Genomic DNA, 17,642 nt, shown 5'->3' on the forward strand with positions numbered 1-17,642 from the left:
CAATGAAATAATAAAGGTAGAATTTCCTTTACCATTTTGGCCCCACCCACCCAGCACCATCTATAAACATATCTATAGCCCCACTCATCCTTACATCCTTCCTTCTGGTCGAAGAAAACAGATCCCTTTTGAGACAAATCTCTGTAACCTAGATCCCAGCTTCTCTCATGTCCTCCAAGACCACTCTTCTTGAACTATTACCTCTTTCTTGCATCATCCCTCTTTACATTGTTCCTCAACCATTCTAAGTACACTTAGGTCTCTTCTACCTGGAAAATAATAACACTCTCTCTCAAGTCCAAGCACAGATATTTTTCTCTCTCCTCCTCCTCCTTCTCCTCTTTTTTTCTTTTTCCCTCTCCTTCCTTTTACAGGTGACCTTCCTCTTAAAAGTAGTACGTGATTCCTCTGAGTAACTCAGGCCAAAACCTGGAGTCATTCCTGAGTCCTCTCCTTTTCTCATAGTTCACCTTTATGCCATTTCTCTTCCTTGCCTTCACTAAAAACATATTCTTCCTCTTTCCTTGAAAACCTTTCCTCTCTCAGGAAAGTATTAGTAATTCATGCTTAAAATATATTAGTTTATTGTAATTATACACTATTTTAAACAGTAATTTTATTTCCTCAAAGATCATATAATTTTTATCATGTTCGTGAATTTAAGAATGTTTATCATTCTTCCAACTCCAAGTAATTGGTTACAAAATGCTGCCCAAAAGCAGTCCTGTTAGGTCAGTTTTTGTTAATTTTCTTATAATGAACAAAAGTTAAAATAACAAAAAAAGTTCCTAAAGTACTTTATAAAGACTTTATTTGCTTAAAGTGGAACATTCTTCCTATAGTATTATTTCCACTAATTACTTTTGAACTTATTCTTTAGAAACACTACAAATTAACTGTCACCCTGGTCTACTGTATTTGGAGTTAATTGGAAAGTATTTTATACTTCTATATAATAGGTATTTTCCATTGCTTTTACTGTTTATGAACTCTCCAATCATCTGCCCTAATCTCAGATTCTAGCTATAACATCTTGAAGATGTGAACCTTAGACTTCTTTTTCTATACTCCCTTCCTAGGCTCATCCAGTCTCGTGACTCTAGACACCACCTAGTCTCTGACAACTACAAAATGTATGTCAGAAGAAGCTGCCGTCCTGAACTTCAGACTCATATCCAACAGCCCTCTTAGATTATCCCTTTAAATGTCTAATAGAATATTAAACTCAGCAGACCCTAAACTCAACTCTTGATTTGCCCACCCAAGGCTTTTTCTCTTGTAGTAACATCACGTCATTCCATGGCAATTGCTTCGAGTAGCTCAGACCAAAACCTGGAGTCGTTCCTGACTCCTCTCCTTTTTCCATATTCTACCTTTATGTCATCAGTGAATCCTGTAGGGTCCACCTGTAAAACACATCCAAGATTTGTCCACATTTCACAACTTCCACTTCCACCATTTCTTCCAGGTGCAGGCCACCATCACTTGTGACTTGCAGTCTAGACCAGCCTAGATTAGCAGCCTTCTTAGTAATGTTGCTCTCCTCCTCCCACCTCCAACCATTATTGACACAAGAGACAGAATAAGCATTTTTGAACATGGTCTACTCTAACCCCACATTCAAACAGACCTTCGGACCTTTGCATTACTATTCTGTCTGCTTAAAAGACTCATCTCAGATGTACATGGCTTGGTCCTTCACCTCCTTCAGATTGTTGCTCAATGCCACTTTCACAGTGGGATCCTCCCTGATGATCCTACTTAAAATAGCATCATCACCTCCCAGTGCCCAGGACTCCTTTTCTCCTTCAATATTATATTTATCTTCATCACACATATTCCCAAGTGGCATATTAGATGTCTTAGTCATTGATTATCTGTCTCCTCCCACTAGAATGTAAGTTCTGTGAAGATAAAGATACTTTACTCTTTTGCTCTTGCATTGGAACAGTGTCAGACATAGCATCAGCACTGAGTAAATATTTGTTAAATGAATATCCTGTGTTTTAAACAGCTGCTAGTTTTTATCATAGTATTTATATCTCAAAATACATTTTCCCTTATGAATATGAATAAATGTAAAAATTGTCTCAGCCAGGCACGGTGGCTCACACCTGTAATCCCAGCACTTTGGGAGGCTGAGGTGGGCGGATCACGAGGTCAGGAGATTGAGACCATCCTGGCTAACACGGTGAAACCCGATCTCTCCTAAAAATACAAAAAATTAGCTGGGCATGTGGGCTGGCACCTGTAGTCCCAGCTCCTCAGGAAACTGAGGCAGGAGAATCGCCTGAACCTGGGAGACGGAGGTTGCAATGAGCCGAGATCACACCACTGCACTCTAGCCTGGATGACAGAGCAAGACTCCATCTCAAAAAAAAAAAAAAATTGCCTCTAGTTCAGTTCCAGCATAATACATAGTGTGCAATCCAGTCAAGTCACTTTACCTCTCTGGGTCCCATCTGAAAAATAAGGTAGTAGATTATATGATCCCTGAGGTTATTTTCAGCTTTAAAATTCTATTTGGCAGTATCTGGCCAATTGACCTTATAAACTGCTAAATTGTTTAGGGAAAAAGCTTTTAACATTCTTTCCATTTCAGAATATAAAAGGAATGCAATGTTCCTCTTAAACTAAAGAAGAAAGGAAAACTAACTTATATGCCATACTTCTTGGCAGTATATTCAAGAATATTAATCACTAATTACCTGTTTTAGAATCTCATCCAACAAGCCCATATTGGCCTCCTGAGCTTTTATTGTGTGGGAGAAAAATGCATAAGTCTTCCTGGACATTAATTTTTCCTCTGGAGGTCTTTTAACTCCCAAAATTAGACAAGCTTCGGAAATATCCTCCTGAAGAATGCCACCAGCTTTGACATAGTCCTGAAATTGTAATTATGATTAAAGGTTATTATCCTGATTTGTAATATCCATGTTTTCTTGAATAAAATGTGTAGCAAACAAAGGCACAACAAATCTTTTGAAGGAATAAAATCTGTTTGAATTAGAACAAATAATAGAACAACTACTTGTAATGTTTGTACTTATTGGCTAAAGATAAATCTATCATGGTCAACTCTTAGAGCATTAAACAATTAGAAAACTCAGCATATATATATATATATATATACACACATATGTTTAAGAAGAGTTTATAATTTGGTCATATCCCACTAGCACATGTGACTTAAGCATATTTGTGAAATGTATATTTTGTACCAACAGTACACTGAAATATTAAATGCCAAATTGTGATTTATTAGTTGTATTTTTAAAAGATAAGACATAATTATAACATTTATTTTTCAGTGTTGGCTCAGTTAGTATTTATTACTGTCCTTACTGTACATTAGTCTGTGCTAGAGATGAGATGCTAAGATACAAGGAAAGATTGTCAAAATTTGTTCTATAAAGGAGCTCACAAAATATAGTAAAAGGTACTCTGGATTAGAGTAAATGAAAAATTCAAAATATTATGATCAGCAGCACCTAAGTGATATGCTACTTTAACTGATATTGAGATAATTCCTAGGTAGGATGATCAAAAAATATGAAAATTAATCTGAAAGGTAGGATACTAAAGAAATATGAAAATTTAAATTAATCTGAAAGGTTACCTGAAATTTAGAGAAATGAAAATGGGAAACACCAGATGGTGATGTCAGTAAGAGGCACTGAAGGAATGTATAAAAATACAAAGGGAGAGAAGTAAAGAGACATTTACAGCATACGAGTAAATCGATTTGGAAATGCAGGTTGAATGTCATTATGGCTAATATGAGCTTTATTGGGTAATAAGCAACAATCATTGGTATGTATTAATAAATTACTATGTACTTTGCTAAGCTCTTTGCATGAATTATCTCATTTAAATTTCATAGAACTCTCATGAGGTAAGTACAATTATAATCCTCATTCAATCAATGGGAAACCTGAGACTTACAAACTTAATTGAGATTACATAGCTAGTACACGGAAGCAACAGACAGACATATCTGATTTTTAAATAAAGAGATATTACCCAAGCAGAATTAAAAGAGCATCTATGATAGCAGTTGAACAAAAGATAAGTTTAGTTAGGAATCTACTTCGAAGGAAAGTAGAGATGAATAACAGTGATAGTTAAAGAATGAACATGCAATTTCTCCCTAGTTTCTTCAAAAACAGTCCATTTTCTCATTTGTAGTAGATTGGTAAATAAACCATAGTAAATCTGTACAATGGAGTACTTTTCACACAGCCATGAAATGAAATGAAACGAAATGAAATATCTCTAAGAACTTACATAGAGCAATGTTCAAGATACGTTGTTACTAAAGAAAGAAAGCAAGGTAAAAAGAGTTAATATAGTAGACAGCCTTCTGTATAAGAACAAAAGGGAAATAAATACACACACAGGTGTTCATTTTTGCAAAAAAAGAAAAAAGAATGATAGATCAGAAACAAAAGTAACCTTTGGGGTGGGTGAGAATTGGATGTATGGGAGCAAAATGAAAATATGACTTCATTTCTGGAATTTGTAAATGTTCTACTTTGAAAAACAAAATTAAATAAAAAAAGGGAAAGCAAACATTAAAACTGAATAGAAGCAATAATATATAAATCTAGATGGATATTAGATTGATGATGAAAGCACACCGAAAAAATAATTCAAATAAGTTTTTTAATACAACACTCTGAATATTAATTGTCAAATATATTCTAAAGGCAAAAAAAAAATCAAAGAAATGGTAAACTTCATTTAGTGGGCTTACTGTTAGTTGTAATAATAGTATTGTGATTCTGACACTATTTAATACATATTATAGGATAAAGCAAACAATATGCATTAATGTTAAAGAATTAAGATTTTTACTGTTGGAGAAAACAAATGCAAATATAAAATTTTAAAGGTAAAAAGTTGTGCAATGTTAAACTTTAATTTTCCTGGACATTAATTTTTCCTCTGGAAGTCTTTTAGTATCAGTATTAACTAATGATTAAATAATATATATATGTGTGTGTGTGTGTGTGGGCATCTGTTTGTGTTTATTTCTAAACTCTGTACACAAATAAAGCCTAAGAGCAGCAGTATCTCAGTAACAATAAACATGCTTAACACCAGATACCAGATCTCGGTTTCTATATACTAAAAGAAATTTAGTCTTCTTGGTGAAATTATTAATTTCCTGATGTGGGGCAGGAAAGGTACAAAGTGAGACTAGGACAATTTGTTATTCTAAGAAACAAGAAAGCTCAAAGATAAATGGATTCATGTCCAAAGGACAGAGAATCCCCCTTGGAAGGACTCACACTAACCAATTTTCGGATAATTCAGATATTAAAAAGAATAATGGTAAATGGATTGAATGAAAAAGATCCATGCTTCCAAAATATACTCAAAAAAGCAAAAATTAAAGAAGCATAATGCAACAGTAAATTAGAGTTCACACTTTGATAAACAATTCAGTTCACTTTAATAAAACAGTACACAACTCATCTTTTAAGCAACATCCTAAGATTCATCTTGTCAACATGAAGATGTATATATAAACTCCTCACAACAAGGCTTTAAATGCAATGGTAAGAAAGTTTTTTTTAAAGAAGTATGTTTAAACACTGAATTACAGAATTCAGTTTGGTAAACAGTTCAATGCACTGTAATAAAACAGTTCACAACTCAAAAAATGGAGAAGTGGAAGAGAAAGAAAAGAAAACCTCTTTTCTAAAGAAGAATGTCAGCAAACAAACTTAGGGGAGTGATAAAAAATTAGAAAGCATCACTTCACAAGTCTCCATGTAAAAACTGATTCAGGCAAAGATTATCAATGGAGGCTAACATAATTAGTTGTAAAGTTATTGAGGAATAGGAACATCACAGAACTTAAAATACCATACCACAGATAACTCAGTAATTACAAAGGATGAAACAGACTTTAACAATGAAGAGCTCTCACTGTAACTACCTCAACCAAGTGACCACACGTTGCTAACCATGGGACAACCTAATGTTTTGTGCCTTTGATGTGATGCCATGGGAAGAACATATATCACTTATGTTCAATATATAGAATATAACTAGAATATAATCTAATCACGAGAAAACAACCAGATTATTCGTGCCCAGTAGAGGACACTCTGTAAGTCTTGGGCTCTTTTAAAAAGAGTCCATGTCAATATCAATATCATTGAAACAAAATCAGAAAGGGATGTATTGTTCTAGATTGAAAGAACTAAAGACACACAACGATAAAATGCAATAAAGCTTCATTAAGCCTCAATTAAAATAAAAGGCATTTGAGCCAATGGGGAATTTGAACATAGACCTATTTGAACTATCCGAACATTTGAACTATATAAGATGATATTATGAATTATTAATTTCTTAGGTATGAAAATAATATTGTAGTTATGTAGAAAAAACGGTTTATTCTGAGGAGATGCATATTGAAGTATTTAGTAGTCATGAGTTACGATGTCTGTGATTTACTTTAAAATGGTTCAGGAAAGGAAAAGTATATGTATATATGTATATTGCTAAAATGGGAATGAGAGTCAAACTTATACCATAACATTATTTTGAAGAGCAAGTGGAATGATGAACATGATGGGCCTCCCTCAGAGTGGCAGGCAAGGTGCATTCTCAAAGCAGCATTCTCTAGGTGCAAGAATGGAATCTTGTCCCCCTAGTCCCAGAACTAGGGCTGTACATGAAGGAGAGAATGATTGAAAAATATCATCTCCTAAAAGTAAGTTCTTTTATTCCTCAGCTGGAGTAAGCATAGAATAGGGTGAAAATAATACTTTTAAGCAAAGTAAAGAAATCAAAATGACACTAGCAAACATTTTATTTTCACTCAGATGCTCCTTAATTGTCATATGCAGGTTCACTTTATTCTCACATATTTTAAACATTGGAAATGCTTACCTTATCATGAATGGCCCGTCGATTCGAAGGCTGTATCAAGACCTTGTATCCCAGATTGGTGATGCCTTTGATGTGCTTGGGAGCTAGGGGGGCCCTTCTCTCCCAGGCATTCACATCCTCCCTCCGGACGGCCAACACAGCTTTGTGGTGAAGACCCTTGGAGAGGCTGACCTCCAGCCTGCCCAGTCCAGTCCTATGGACTCGCAGCATCTTGACACCTGGTGACTGTAAAGGCAATGTAAAGAGCAGAGCAACAAAAGGCAGCAGGGCTGGCAGATCAGTTCTGGTCTCCTGAGAAATCTGCAGTAAAATACAACCCGCTCTTTTGAAAACAGACACAAGGTAGAGAAGGAGGAAGTGAAAACTGGGATGTCAAGTGTTCCTTTACCCAAATAAAGCTGAGTTTTCAAAAGCAAGATTATTTAACTACAAAATTTTAAAAAGTATAGAGCAACATATGTGACACTAACTGCTAAGCTAAAATAGCTTTTTAAATACACATTTAAGCAAACATCTATTCACACAAAAGTTTTAGATAAATTAATTTACAGTGCAAATCCAGGAAGATAATAAAGAGCAAAACTTTCAGGTTGGTCCAAATTTTGATGGCATAAAGTTTGAAATCCTTATAATGGTATACAAGGCTCTTCACAATTTAGTGCCAATCTCTTTCCAGTTCAGCTCTGACCATTCTCAAAACAAGTGTTTCTCAGTGTGCCCCGCAGCCCAGTGTCAGTGAACTGTTTTTTTTTTTTTAAACTGGTTCACAGAGAGATGTGTATATAAATAGAAAGTAAGCATTTAGAAGCCTTAATACCACATGATCATTTTTATTTATTTACTTATTTATTTTTAGAGATGAAGCCTCACTCTGTCAATGCTAAAAATGCAGTGGTGAGATAATTGCTCACTGCAGCCTGGGCCCAAGTGATCCTCCAGCCTCGGCCTCCTGAGTAGCTAGGACTACAGGTGCACATCACCCACCTGGCTAATTTCTTTTTAAATTTTATGACAAATTACTGGGATTACAGGGGTAATCCACCATGTCAGGCCACAAGATGATTTTTTCCAGTAATTTATTGTTACTGAATTTTACAAAAGTATTGGTCCTCAACAGATTCAAAATTTAAGAAAACCAATCAACCAAACAAACCTATTCTTTCACCATAGGTGTTAGAAGCTTAAGAAGCAGTGTTATATCACTCTGCTTCCACCACAGAGTCCAGCCTCACCTTCTCTGTTTCCCTTTGTTGCTCTAAACATGCCAGTTCCTCTTCCTGAGTTTCCTCTCCATACCATGGCCTCCTACTGTTGTATTAAACCCCGACCTGCCTCAACCAGTTTTCCGACTGCTATTCAAGTGAGAAGATTGTGTAATTCATCAAGAAATAGTTACAAAAGGCTTACTATGATGAATGTAATGGGCTTCTCTCAAAGTGGCAGGCAAGGTGCATTCTCATGAATAAACTCTACTCAAAGCAGCATTCTCTGGGTACAAAAAGTGTCTTGTCCCCCTAGTCTCAGAACCAGGACTGCACATGAAGGAGAGAATGATTGAAAAATATAATCTACTAAAAGCAATTCTTTTATCCCTCAGCTGGAGAAAGCATAGAATACATTGGAAACAATACTTTCAACCAAATTAAAGAAATTAAAGTGACACTAGCAAACATTTTATTTTCACCCAGATGCTCCTTAATTTTTCTTTGCAGGTTCATTTATTCCTATGCAGAATAAATCTTATATAAATATTTAAAGCATAAATATCCAGGTTTAACAGTATTCTATCCATCTTCAAATAGTTACCTACATTTTGTAGCCAAATGTCATTTCAGATGATGATTTGCTGGATCATTTGAATGCTAAAACTTAGTTTTCCATGTAAAGTTGGCAGCAAAATATAAGGATTGAATGATTTTTATACCTTCTAGAATTTCCTACCCATCACTGCTAACATATATAGAAAAGTCTGCGTGAAACATATTTCTTTTACATCAGACTGCAATCTTGGAAGAGCACCAACCTGATGGATGGGGAAGACTTGACCAAACAATTAAGCACACAAGTACATTTCCTGGGGGCAAACAACTACTTGCTACCTAGACAGTAAATTTATAGGACACTTTACAACAGAATCAGAGAACAGACCAAACAGCGAAGAGTCCGGCTAAGAAGGCTTTAGGAAGATGGCCAAGAAGAAAGCAAGCTGCACATAGCAAGAGAAACTGCTGATGATTAGGAATTCAGGCATTTACTCCGGGCAAAATATGCATGCAAAATAGATTATCAGCATTTCAGTAAACCATTGTTACATACTGCATCTAATTTTTTGTTTATTCATGTGCTTTTGTTTTTAAAATAGACTGCATTAAACTCAATCCCAAACCCATAACATTCAGTCTTCTTGCAGCCAAAAGAAAAACTGCAATGTCCCGTAGAACCTGAATCCCTTAGTTCCTAACAAGACCAATTCCAAAGATAGTGATTCCTTTGAACACACACATCTGTCCAGAAATGGTCCCATCTTCCCAGCAGGGGCTGTGTTTCATGAATTCACAGATGACTACATAACCCTGTAACTTTTATTATGAATCGAAATTCTTGACTCCAACAGGAGGAACATGTGCAGATAATTTAATCCCTCCCCTCTAGCCCAAGCTTGAATTTTAACCTCACTCATCCATCACTCAGTAACAATCCCTGCTCCTTCTCCCACCACCTCCTTTGTCTGGGATAGGGCAGGAAAGCAGGAGACCCAGACACAGATACAGACACAGACACAAACACAGACAGACAAGTAACATACACATATATACTTGCAAAGGCCAACTACCTTGGAAGACTAGGGAAAAAGACAGAAGTGCCTGGGACTGAGCTTCAGTTTATTTGGGATGCTACTTTCACTTTCACTTTTTGCATGGAAGGCTTAAATCATAATTTCTGTAACTTTCATAATTTCAATAAATGTAACAGTAGTTACCATTGATTAAGCCTTACATGCCAAGCTGTATGCTGAGCACTTTATGGACATCATCTTATTTCCTCCTTGCAAAAATCTTATTAAGTAGATGCATATCCCCATTTTGTAGATGAAGAAACTGAACTGGAGTCATATAGGATCTGTTGCTTTTAAGCAGAAGCAGGATTCCTAGTTTAATGTTTAACACCTGGAATTTTCTCTTCTTTCCCAAAGGCTACAGATTCACACCATATAGATCCAACACATGCTGTTAACTCCAGCCAACTCTTGTTTCAGAAAGAAATCAGATCCGTATATATGGCTTTGCCTTCAACAGTTACAGTGAATTAGCGTTCTTCCCACAGCATGCGGTGCCTCTCTTGACTGCTTTTCCTGCTTTATACTGAAAATCATTCCTGAGTACCTGCCAAGACAAATTCTAGATTTCTGGGTGCTTAGAAAAAAAAGTTTGGTTCTAGTATAACTGCTAATTACTGCCTGAACCTTAAAACTTGAAAGTTTAAGTTCTATTCTGAAAACTCAGAATAGAACTTTCAAGATTTACACTTCATTTGCTTCTGAGGTCTTCAAGAAACAGGAAACAGTGAGAATTTCTGAATTGCACTGCAGCTGTCTAGTATTTCATGGCAATGCCAACGGGGGCTGCTTTAGCTTTTTCTGTCCTGGATTTTGTGGTATTTTTAAAGAATACAGGAAGTAAATTCAATGTATATTTCTGGAATGCCTTCAATGAAGGAAGGAGGGAAGATCGGGGTTTACTCACCTCCAGCTCTAGTGAGGTTACCCGATAGTGTTGGTTGCTGATAACAGCTTGTAACACAAGCAAGGAGGATGTAGAAAAGCAGGAGGCAGAGAGGGGAAAGAAAGAGTTAGAAAGAACAAAGAGGAGGAAAATAGAGAAAGAGAAGTGTCACACAGTCAAGGGTAGGGTACAAGACCTTTCCTCTGACAAATTGTAACAGTCTTCCCTTTGTTACATGAGGTTAACAATTCAAACATAAAAATGAAACTCAAAAGATTTCTTCTCTGTTTTTGTAAAACAGAACACCACTAAGGTATACACTTTTATTTACTTACCTAAAACTGATCAGGAATTTGAAATGTCTCTAAAAGTCATGGGAGTATTATAGTGAATTGCAGCCAGATACAGTAGCCCCTGCTTATCTGTGGTAATACATTCCAAGACCCCCAGTGGATGCTTGAATTCTCTGATAGTACCAAACCCTATATATACTATGTGTTTTCCTATACATACATACCTATGATATAGTTTAGTTTATAAATTAGGCACTGAAAGAGATTAGCAACAATAACTAATAAACGGAATAATTATGACAATATATTGTAATAAAAGTTATGTAAATGTGGTATCTCTCTCTCTCTCTCTTTTCTCTCTCAGAATATCTTAGTGTACTTTATACACCTATTTTCAGACCAGATTGACAGTGGGTAACTGAAACCATGGAAAGTGAAAACTTGGATAAGAAGGAACTTCTATGTACTGAGACAGGAAGATAATTGTGAAAGTTGCCCAGTAGCAATAGGAGAACATACTCTATGATACTGTCTTATCTTTCCATCTCTCAAGGGAGCAAGACTTAATCTTTTAATTTACTAATTACCAACTTTGCAACAAAAACATGAGAATCAGAGGAAAGATCATGCTTGAATGTTCTTTGTATTTTTTATTATTTTCCAGAGAAGGGAAAGGAAAAAGAGAGAGAGAGAGAGAGAGAGAGACAGAGAGAGAGAGAGAGAGAGGGACACAAAGACAGAGCTCAGCACTCCATACTTATCCCACCATTCTCTGTAAATGACCATGAGCTGTGCTATGGTCACTGAGTACACCATCATTCTAAATCACATGGAGTAACCAAAGCAAAGCAGATTCTATAAAATCTATTTATAAAAGATTATATTTAAGAAAAGCCACTCTCAGGACAGAGAATCTCATGTGTGGTTAGAAAGGTCCTTTCAGAGTGTGAGCAGACTTGTCTTTTGTACAATTACATATATTAATATAAAAACAGCTACTCATTTGCTTATAGCATGAATATTTTCTAATATTTAAATTATAATGAAATCCAGAAAGTTTCTTGATAGAGTTATCAAAATTGTACATGGAATATGGGACAAATGCTTTTGATTCTCTTTAATTCAAAAAATATCTGGGACCTACCTAAGATATGCACAGCATGATGCACTTGGTAAAGATATAAAGAAGCAGTAATCCAGTCCCTGCCCATGATCAGGATTAGTTTTATCTAATTAAATGGTACTGGTCAATATCTGATGGTGAATTTTTAATTATTGATTTTATCCAAATATTAGAGTCAAAGTGGGCCTGATAGAATGTAATCTAAAATCTTGTATTACAAACAAGAATAGTGGGCTGGGCGCGGTGGCTCAAGCCTGTAATCCCAGCACTTTGGGAGGCCAAGAGGGGCGGATCACGAGGTCAGGAGATCGAGACTATCCTGGCGAACACAGTGAAACCCCGTCTCTACTAAAAAAAATACAAAAAACTAGCCGGGCGAGGTGGCGGGCGCCGGTAGTCCCAGCTACTTGGGAGGCTGAGGCCGGAGAATGGCGTAAACCCGGGAGGAGGAGCTTGCAGTGAGCTGAGATCCGGCCACTGCACTCCAGCCCGGGCGACAGAGCGAGACTCCATCTCAACAAAAAACAAAACAAAACAAAACAAAAAAAACAAAAAAAAACAAATAAGATTAGTGAGGCCCATAGAAATAGGGGATTTTTTTTCTGTTTTATAGAAAGCATTTTCCAAGCCTCTATTATGTATTTTTATAATGACTTATCATAATTGATGTCACAATAAGACACTCTGTTGTTCTCATTGGTGTAACTCTTTAAATGTAACTCAATCAAGATTTTTCTCTCTGCTACTTTTCAGGCAGTATTTATGCTTTAAAATGATGTATTTGGCCAGGCACAGTGGCTTATGCCTACAATGCCAGCACTTTGGGAGGCCAGGGTGGGCAGATCACCTCAGGAGTTCGAGACCAGCATGGGCAATATGCAAAACCCCATCTCTACTAAAAATACAAAAATTAGCTGGGTGTGGTGGCACATGCTGGCAGTCCCAGCTACTCGGGAGGCTGAAGCATGAAAATCACTTGAATCCTGAAGGCGAAGTTTGCAGTAAGTGAAGATCATGCCACTACACTCTAGCCTGGAAAACAAAGTGAGACTTTCTCAAAAACAAACAAACAAACAAAGAAAAAACCAAATGATGTATTTAATTTTTGCAGTTTTTATAAGAGAAGTGGGTAGATGAAGAGAGCTGAGATTCTCATAGAGCTTTTCAGTCTTCCATCAAATAGCAAAAATTCTTTAAGTCTCTTCAATCCTTCCCATAGCACCAACCCACTCAGAATACTTTTTAAGCTTACAGTTCACCTACCTAAGCAAAACAATGCACAAGCATTACAAGAACTTAAGAATGAACTAAGCGGCCGGGCGCGGTGGCTCATGCCTGTAATTCCCACACTTTGGGGGGCCGAGGGGGACGGACCACGAGGTCAGAGATCGAGACCACGGTGAAACGCCGTCTCTATTAAAAATAAAAAAAATTAGCTGGGTGCGGTGGCGGGCGCCTGTAGTCCCAGCTACTCAGAAGGCTGAGGCAGGAGAATGGCGTGAACTGGAAGGCATAGCTTGCAGTGAGATTGCACAACTGCACTCCAGCCTGGGCGACAGAGCGAGACTCAGTTTCAAAAAAAAAAAAAAAGAATGAACTAAGCATTCATTGCTCCTCTTAATTCCTGTCACTTCTATTGGTATATGTATCAAGGATCACACATTCATTTCTGAAGAAATTAAGGCCAAATGTTCCAACTTCAATCACCACAGTTAGGAACGTGCTCTTTGTCCATCTATTTTAGATCTTTAAAATAACTTCACTACGGCATAATTCAGTGACTCAAACCAAAACTATCAAATCACACGGGGGATTTCTCAATGACAAATTATTTGCAATAATCAGGAATACATTGTGATTAAATATTGAGACTAAGAATGGAGTAATGTAGTCTTTAGATGAAGAAAATAAGTTCATGGATCAACAGCACTAATTATTTATATTCACCCTTCCAAGTAACTTAAAAAAAAAAAAAAAACAAGTATATATTAAAACCCATGGTTTCTCAAGAAGCCTTGGTGTCTGTAAATAAGTGTGGCAGCTCTATGGCTATGAGTCTTGGTCCACACTAGGTATCAAAACCATAATATATTTTGGAAAGGTTAAAAAGAGTTCCAGAATTAACAGAGCACCGGCTGATGGCCTAGAAGGAATCCAAATCCCTCTCCATTTCAAGGCTTGCTAGAACTAAGCTTGGGCTTGCATTAACACTGCTCTCTATACTTTCACTTCCTGTGCGTGGGTACATTCTTTTAATGCTTCCATGTTAAACCTTTTATAAAATACTTTACCGGATTAAGAAGAAAATAGTAGACTTCGGGGGAGGAGGTCTATTAGTGTTAATTAATGTGGTTTGAGAATTTTCATATTTTCCCCAGCCCATCACCTACTCAAAGTTATCCATAAGCATGACACATATTTCTCCTGGTCTGTAGCTCATAATTTTAGCTTCACTGAAATGGAATACAAAGTTAGTTCTAAATTGTAGTCTAGTCCAAAATGCTTGTCTGCTTACTTGTCTGTCTCTTTGCTAAACTGTAAATGTGTATGAATTGTGTTTTACTCATCTCTGTATTCCCAATGACAGGCACATGGGAAAACAGCAAGTGTTTTAAGAAAGAATGAATAAATGAATGAGCAAATTCAATAAACATTATAAAGACCTATGCAGCAAGAAAACAAACAAACAAAATAGACACATGAATAAGAAGAGACTCACATCCCCCAACCCTGTAAAAAAAAAAAAAAATTAAAAAAAAATTCTCTATTCTCTTCCAAGATCTCATAGATCAGCGAATGTTATGAAATATAGTACAGTGTAGCGGGAAAACTTAGACATGGGAGCTGGGACACATAACTAGATGTAGGGTTCCTCCTCTCAACTTCAGTTTCCTTGCCCAGACTAAAATATAATACTAAAGTCCCTTTCGGGCTCCGATATTCTGATTCTATTAAGCATAGTAGTGACTGGACACTGTGAATGACAAAAACATTAGAAATGTAGAACATAAATAGGCACTCTGACTTATTAATTTCCAGCTAAAGTACACCAAACAGGGAAACAAAATACCAAAAACACAATCAAGAAAGAGTGGACATTCACTTGCGCTACCTGCATTAATAGCATGGAACAGGAGCCAAGAGCCTGCAACAGAAGATGGATACCTCAGAGGAATACTGGTTTCTCTCCTGGGTTCTCTGGCGGCCAAACTTACTCTGTGACCTTGACTGGCAACTTAACCTGTCTGTGCATCAAGTGCAAAATGAGAGTCATCTGAACCTCTACCTCTTAGGGCTCTTGTGACGTTTAATTGAGCTAGTATGCATAAAGTGCTGAGCATTGCTGTGTGTCATAAACAATAAATTTTAAGAAAAGAAAAAGCCTCCAGTCTTGCCTACTCCTCAAAAGCAAGCACAACCGCCGCTAACATTTCTTTCCTCTGTCACACCATAGTAAGGCCTTCACGATGGGTCCATATTAATCCCCCACCCTTACATTATTTTGGAAAAAAAAATAATTAAAGCCCAATAAGCCCTCTCTTCAACTTCAAACTTTAGGCATGGATGTTCAAGATAAATAAATTACTATTTTAATGTTGTATTTCATCAAATTTAAGACAATTTTTTAAATACATTTTAGCATCTATGATATAGGGATGCATCTTACAATTAATGGCACCTTAGATCAAGTGAATGTGGTAATAATGTTTGGGGGTTATTTCCCATTCCAAATGTTTGTTTCCATCATTTCATGAATTGCATAGAATCTTTTGTGGCCTTACCTAAAAAATTTACCACTGTTTGTAATGTTATTTCTACGAGAACATTAATAAAAGTATAAATGAAAATAGTGAAAATATTTTGTTAAATGGTGGTTTCTTACACACCAAAGATCATTTCCAAAATTCTGAACCAAGGTCTGTTAAAGGACTAGTGAGAAAAAAATTCAGTGACAAATAAACCAAAGTTCTGATCACGCCATCGTCATTAACAAGTGAGACTGATAACAAATATGATTATCTGGAGAGTAGGAAAATGATTCTGGTAAATTGGCTTCCATTTTTGTCCACCTAACTCACTTTGCAGAATGGCCACCAGGTTACACAGCCAAGTCATGTAGCCCTAGATTCACTCATTTTCGTGGGAAAAAAAGAAGAGGGGAGTGCAAGGGACAAAATACACAAACCTAGAAACACCAAAGTGCCATCAGTGTTTTGGGGTTTTTTAAATAAAGTATTGAAAAGCCGCAGTCCTTCAGTCAAGGACCTTTTCGTCCTGTGTATAACTACATCTCACAGCTGCACCTTCCCCACTGATGACCCACAACATCAAAAAATGTTAATCCTTGTTCAAGTTACTGAACTCATTCTTCCTCTCTCGCGCGCGCTCTTTCTCTCTCTCTCCCGCTCCCCCCACCCCCATTCCCCTGAAATCAGTATCTGAAAAGCACATTTCTTCTTCTGAAGCTGTCAGGATAGACAGACATTCAGCCCCACTCAACGGAGGAGGGTGGGTAAACTGCTTCTCCCCGCGCCCCCTCCCGCGCGAGCGCTCACAACGGTCCGCACAGCCCCCAGGCGCTTAGGAGTTCAGGAAACCCAGACTTGCAAGGCTCCCACTTCCACCCGTCTCCGATCCTTGCTGGAGAATGGGTCTCTGTCTCAGAGAGTGGGCAGCCCGAGATGGACAAGGAGAGAAGTTTGTGATCAGAGTTTGGCTACGCCGGGCGTGGGGAGGGAAGGGGAAAGGAACCTCCCCGAAATTTCCATCCACCGCCCCTCAGCCAGAAGTCCCCTCTAAGCACGCGGTCCAAAAAGTAACAAGGCGTTGTTTCCACAGCTTAAGCAGTTCTTTATTCCCCAGCCACAGCACCACCACTATCCGCCAAAAAAGAAAGAAAAGAAATCCGAATTGCAATCTCTCGCCTTTCTACTTAGAAATGCTGGAGCTGCACTGACCGCTCTCCCTCCCTTCCTCGCAGTGAAACGCTCTGCGTTTGCGCTCTCCCTCCATTCCTCGCAGGGAGGCCCGAATGGTCGCAGCCTTCTCCCTTCTCTCGGCCCGGCCCGGGTCGCCTCGCCGCACCGGGACCCGAAGGCCAGGCTCCCGGGCCCCTCCCAGCGACAGCCCGAGTCTGGCCCGCGATCTCCAGCGCATCTCATAGGCTAAGCCCACCCGCCCGTCTGCTCAGCTCTCCTCCGGGACCTCTCCTCACCTCGTCCGCTTTGGGGCGCCGACTTGTCCCCCGCCGCCTCGGATCTTCTGAGTCGCTGCAGGGAAGGTTCCGAATTCCTAGCAGAAATTGGGATGGAAGCCCGGGAAGTAGGAGGTGTTTGCTCAACTTCTAAGGACGTCACGCCTCTGCCTCCCGTAGCCAATCAGCAGCCGTCCTGCGGGAACAACCTTCTCCTCCACCAATCGGCGGCCTGGCAGGTGCTACGTCATGCCCGGCCCCTGCTCCTCCCCAAGGTCCTTCTGCCTCTCTGATCTCCGACCTGCGTTCTCAGCTGGGACTTCGAGTTCTCCCAGGATAATTATCGACCAGGTTTGTAACTGTCCGTGGCAGAAGGCCGGCTGGGACAGAAAACAACGAAA

At 38.1% G+C, this 17,642-nt stretch overlaps 1 protein-coding gene across 2 annotated transcripts in view; it reads right to left on the bottom strand.

The window, feature by feature from the left end:
* AASS (aminoadipate-semialdehyde synthase) overlaps positions 1-17,351 on the bottom strand; it is a 74,779-nt gene extending 57,428 nt beyond the window's left edge. For both annotated transcript variants that reach the window (XM_015134796.3, XM_077998091.1), the window contains exons 1-3: positions 17,263-17,351; positions 6,910-7,134; positions 2,709-2,885 (exon numbers count right to left, since the gene is read on the bottom strand). In XM_015134796.3, coding sequence (XP_014990282.3) covers positions 2,709-2,885; positions 6,910-7,119 — 387 coding nt within the window. In that variant the 5' untranslated portion in view covers positions 7,120-7,134; positions 17,263-17,351. The remainder of the gene's footprint in view (positions 1-2,708; positions 2,886-6,909; positions 7,135-17,262) is intronic.
* Positions 17,352-17,642: the final 291 nt, after the last annotated feature.

Source organism: Macaca mulatta, chromosome 3, assembly GCF_049350105.2.
Source record: "Macaca mulatta isolate MMU2019108-1 chromosome 3, T2T-MMU8v2.0, whole genome shotgun sequence".
Classification (NCBI taxonomy): Eukaryota; Metazoa; Chordata; class Mammalia; order Primates; family Cercopithecidae; genus Macaca; species Macaca mulatta.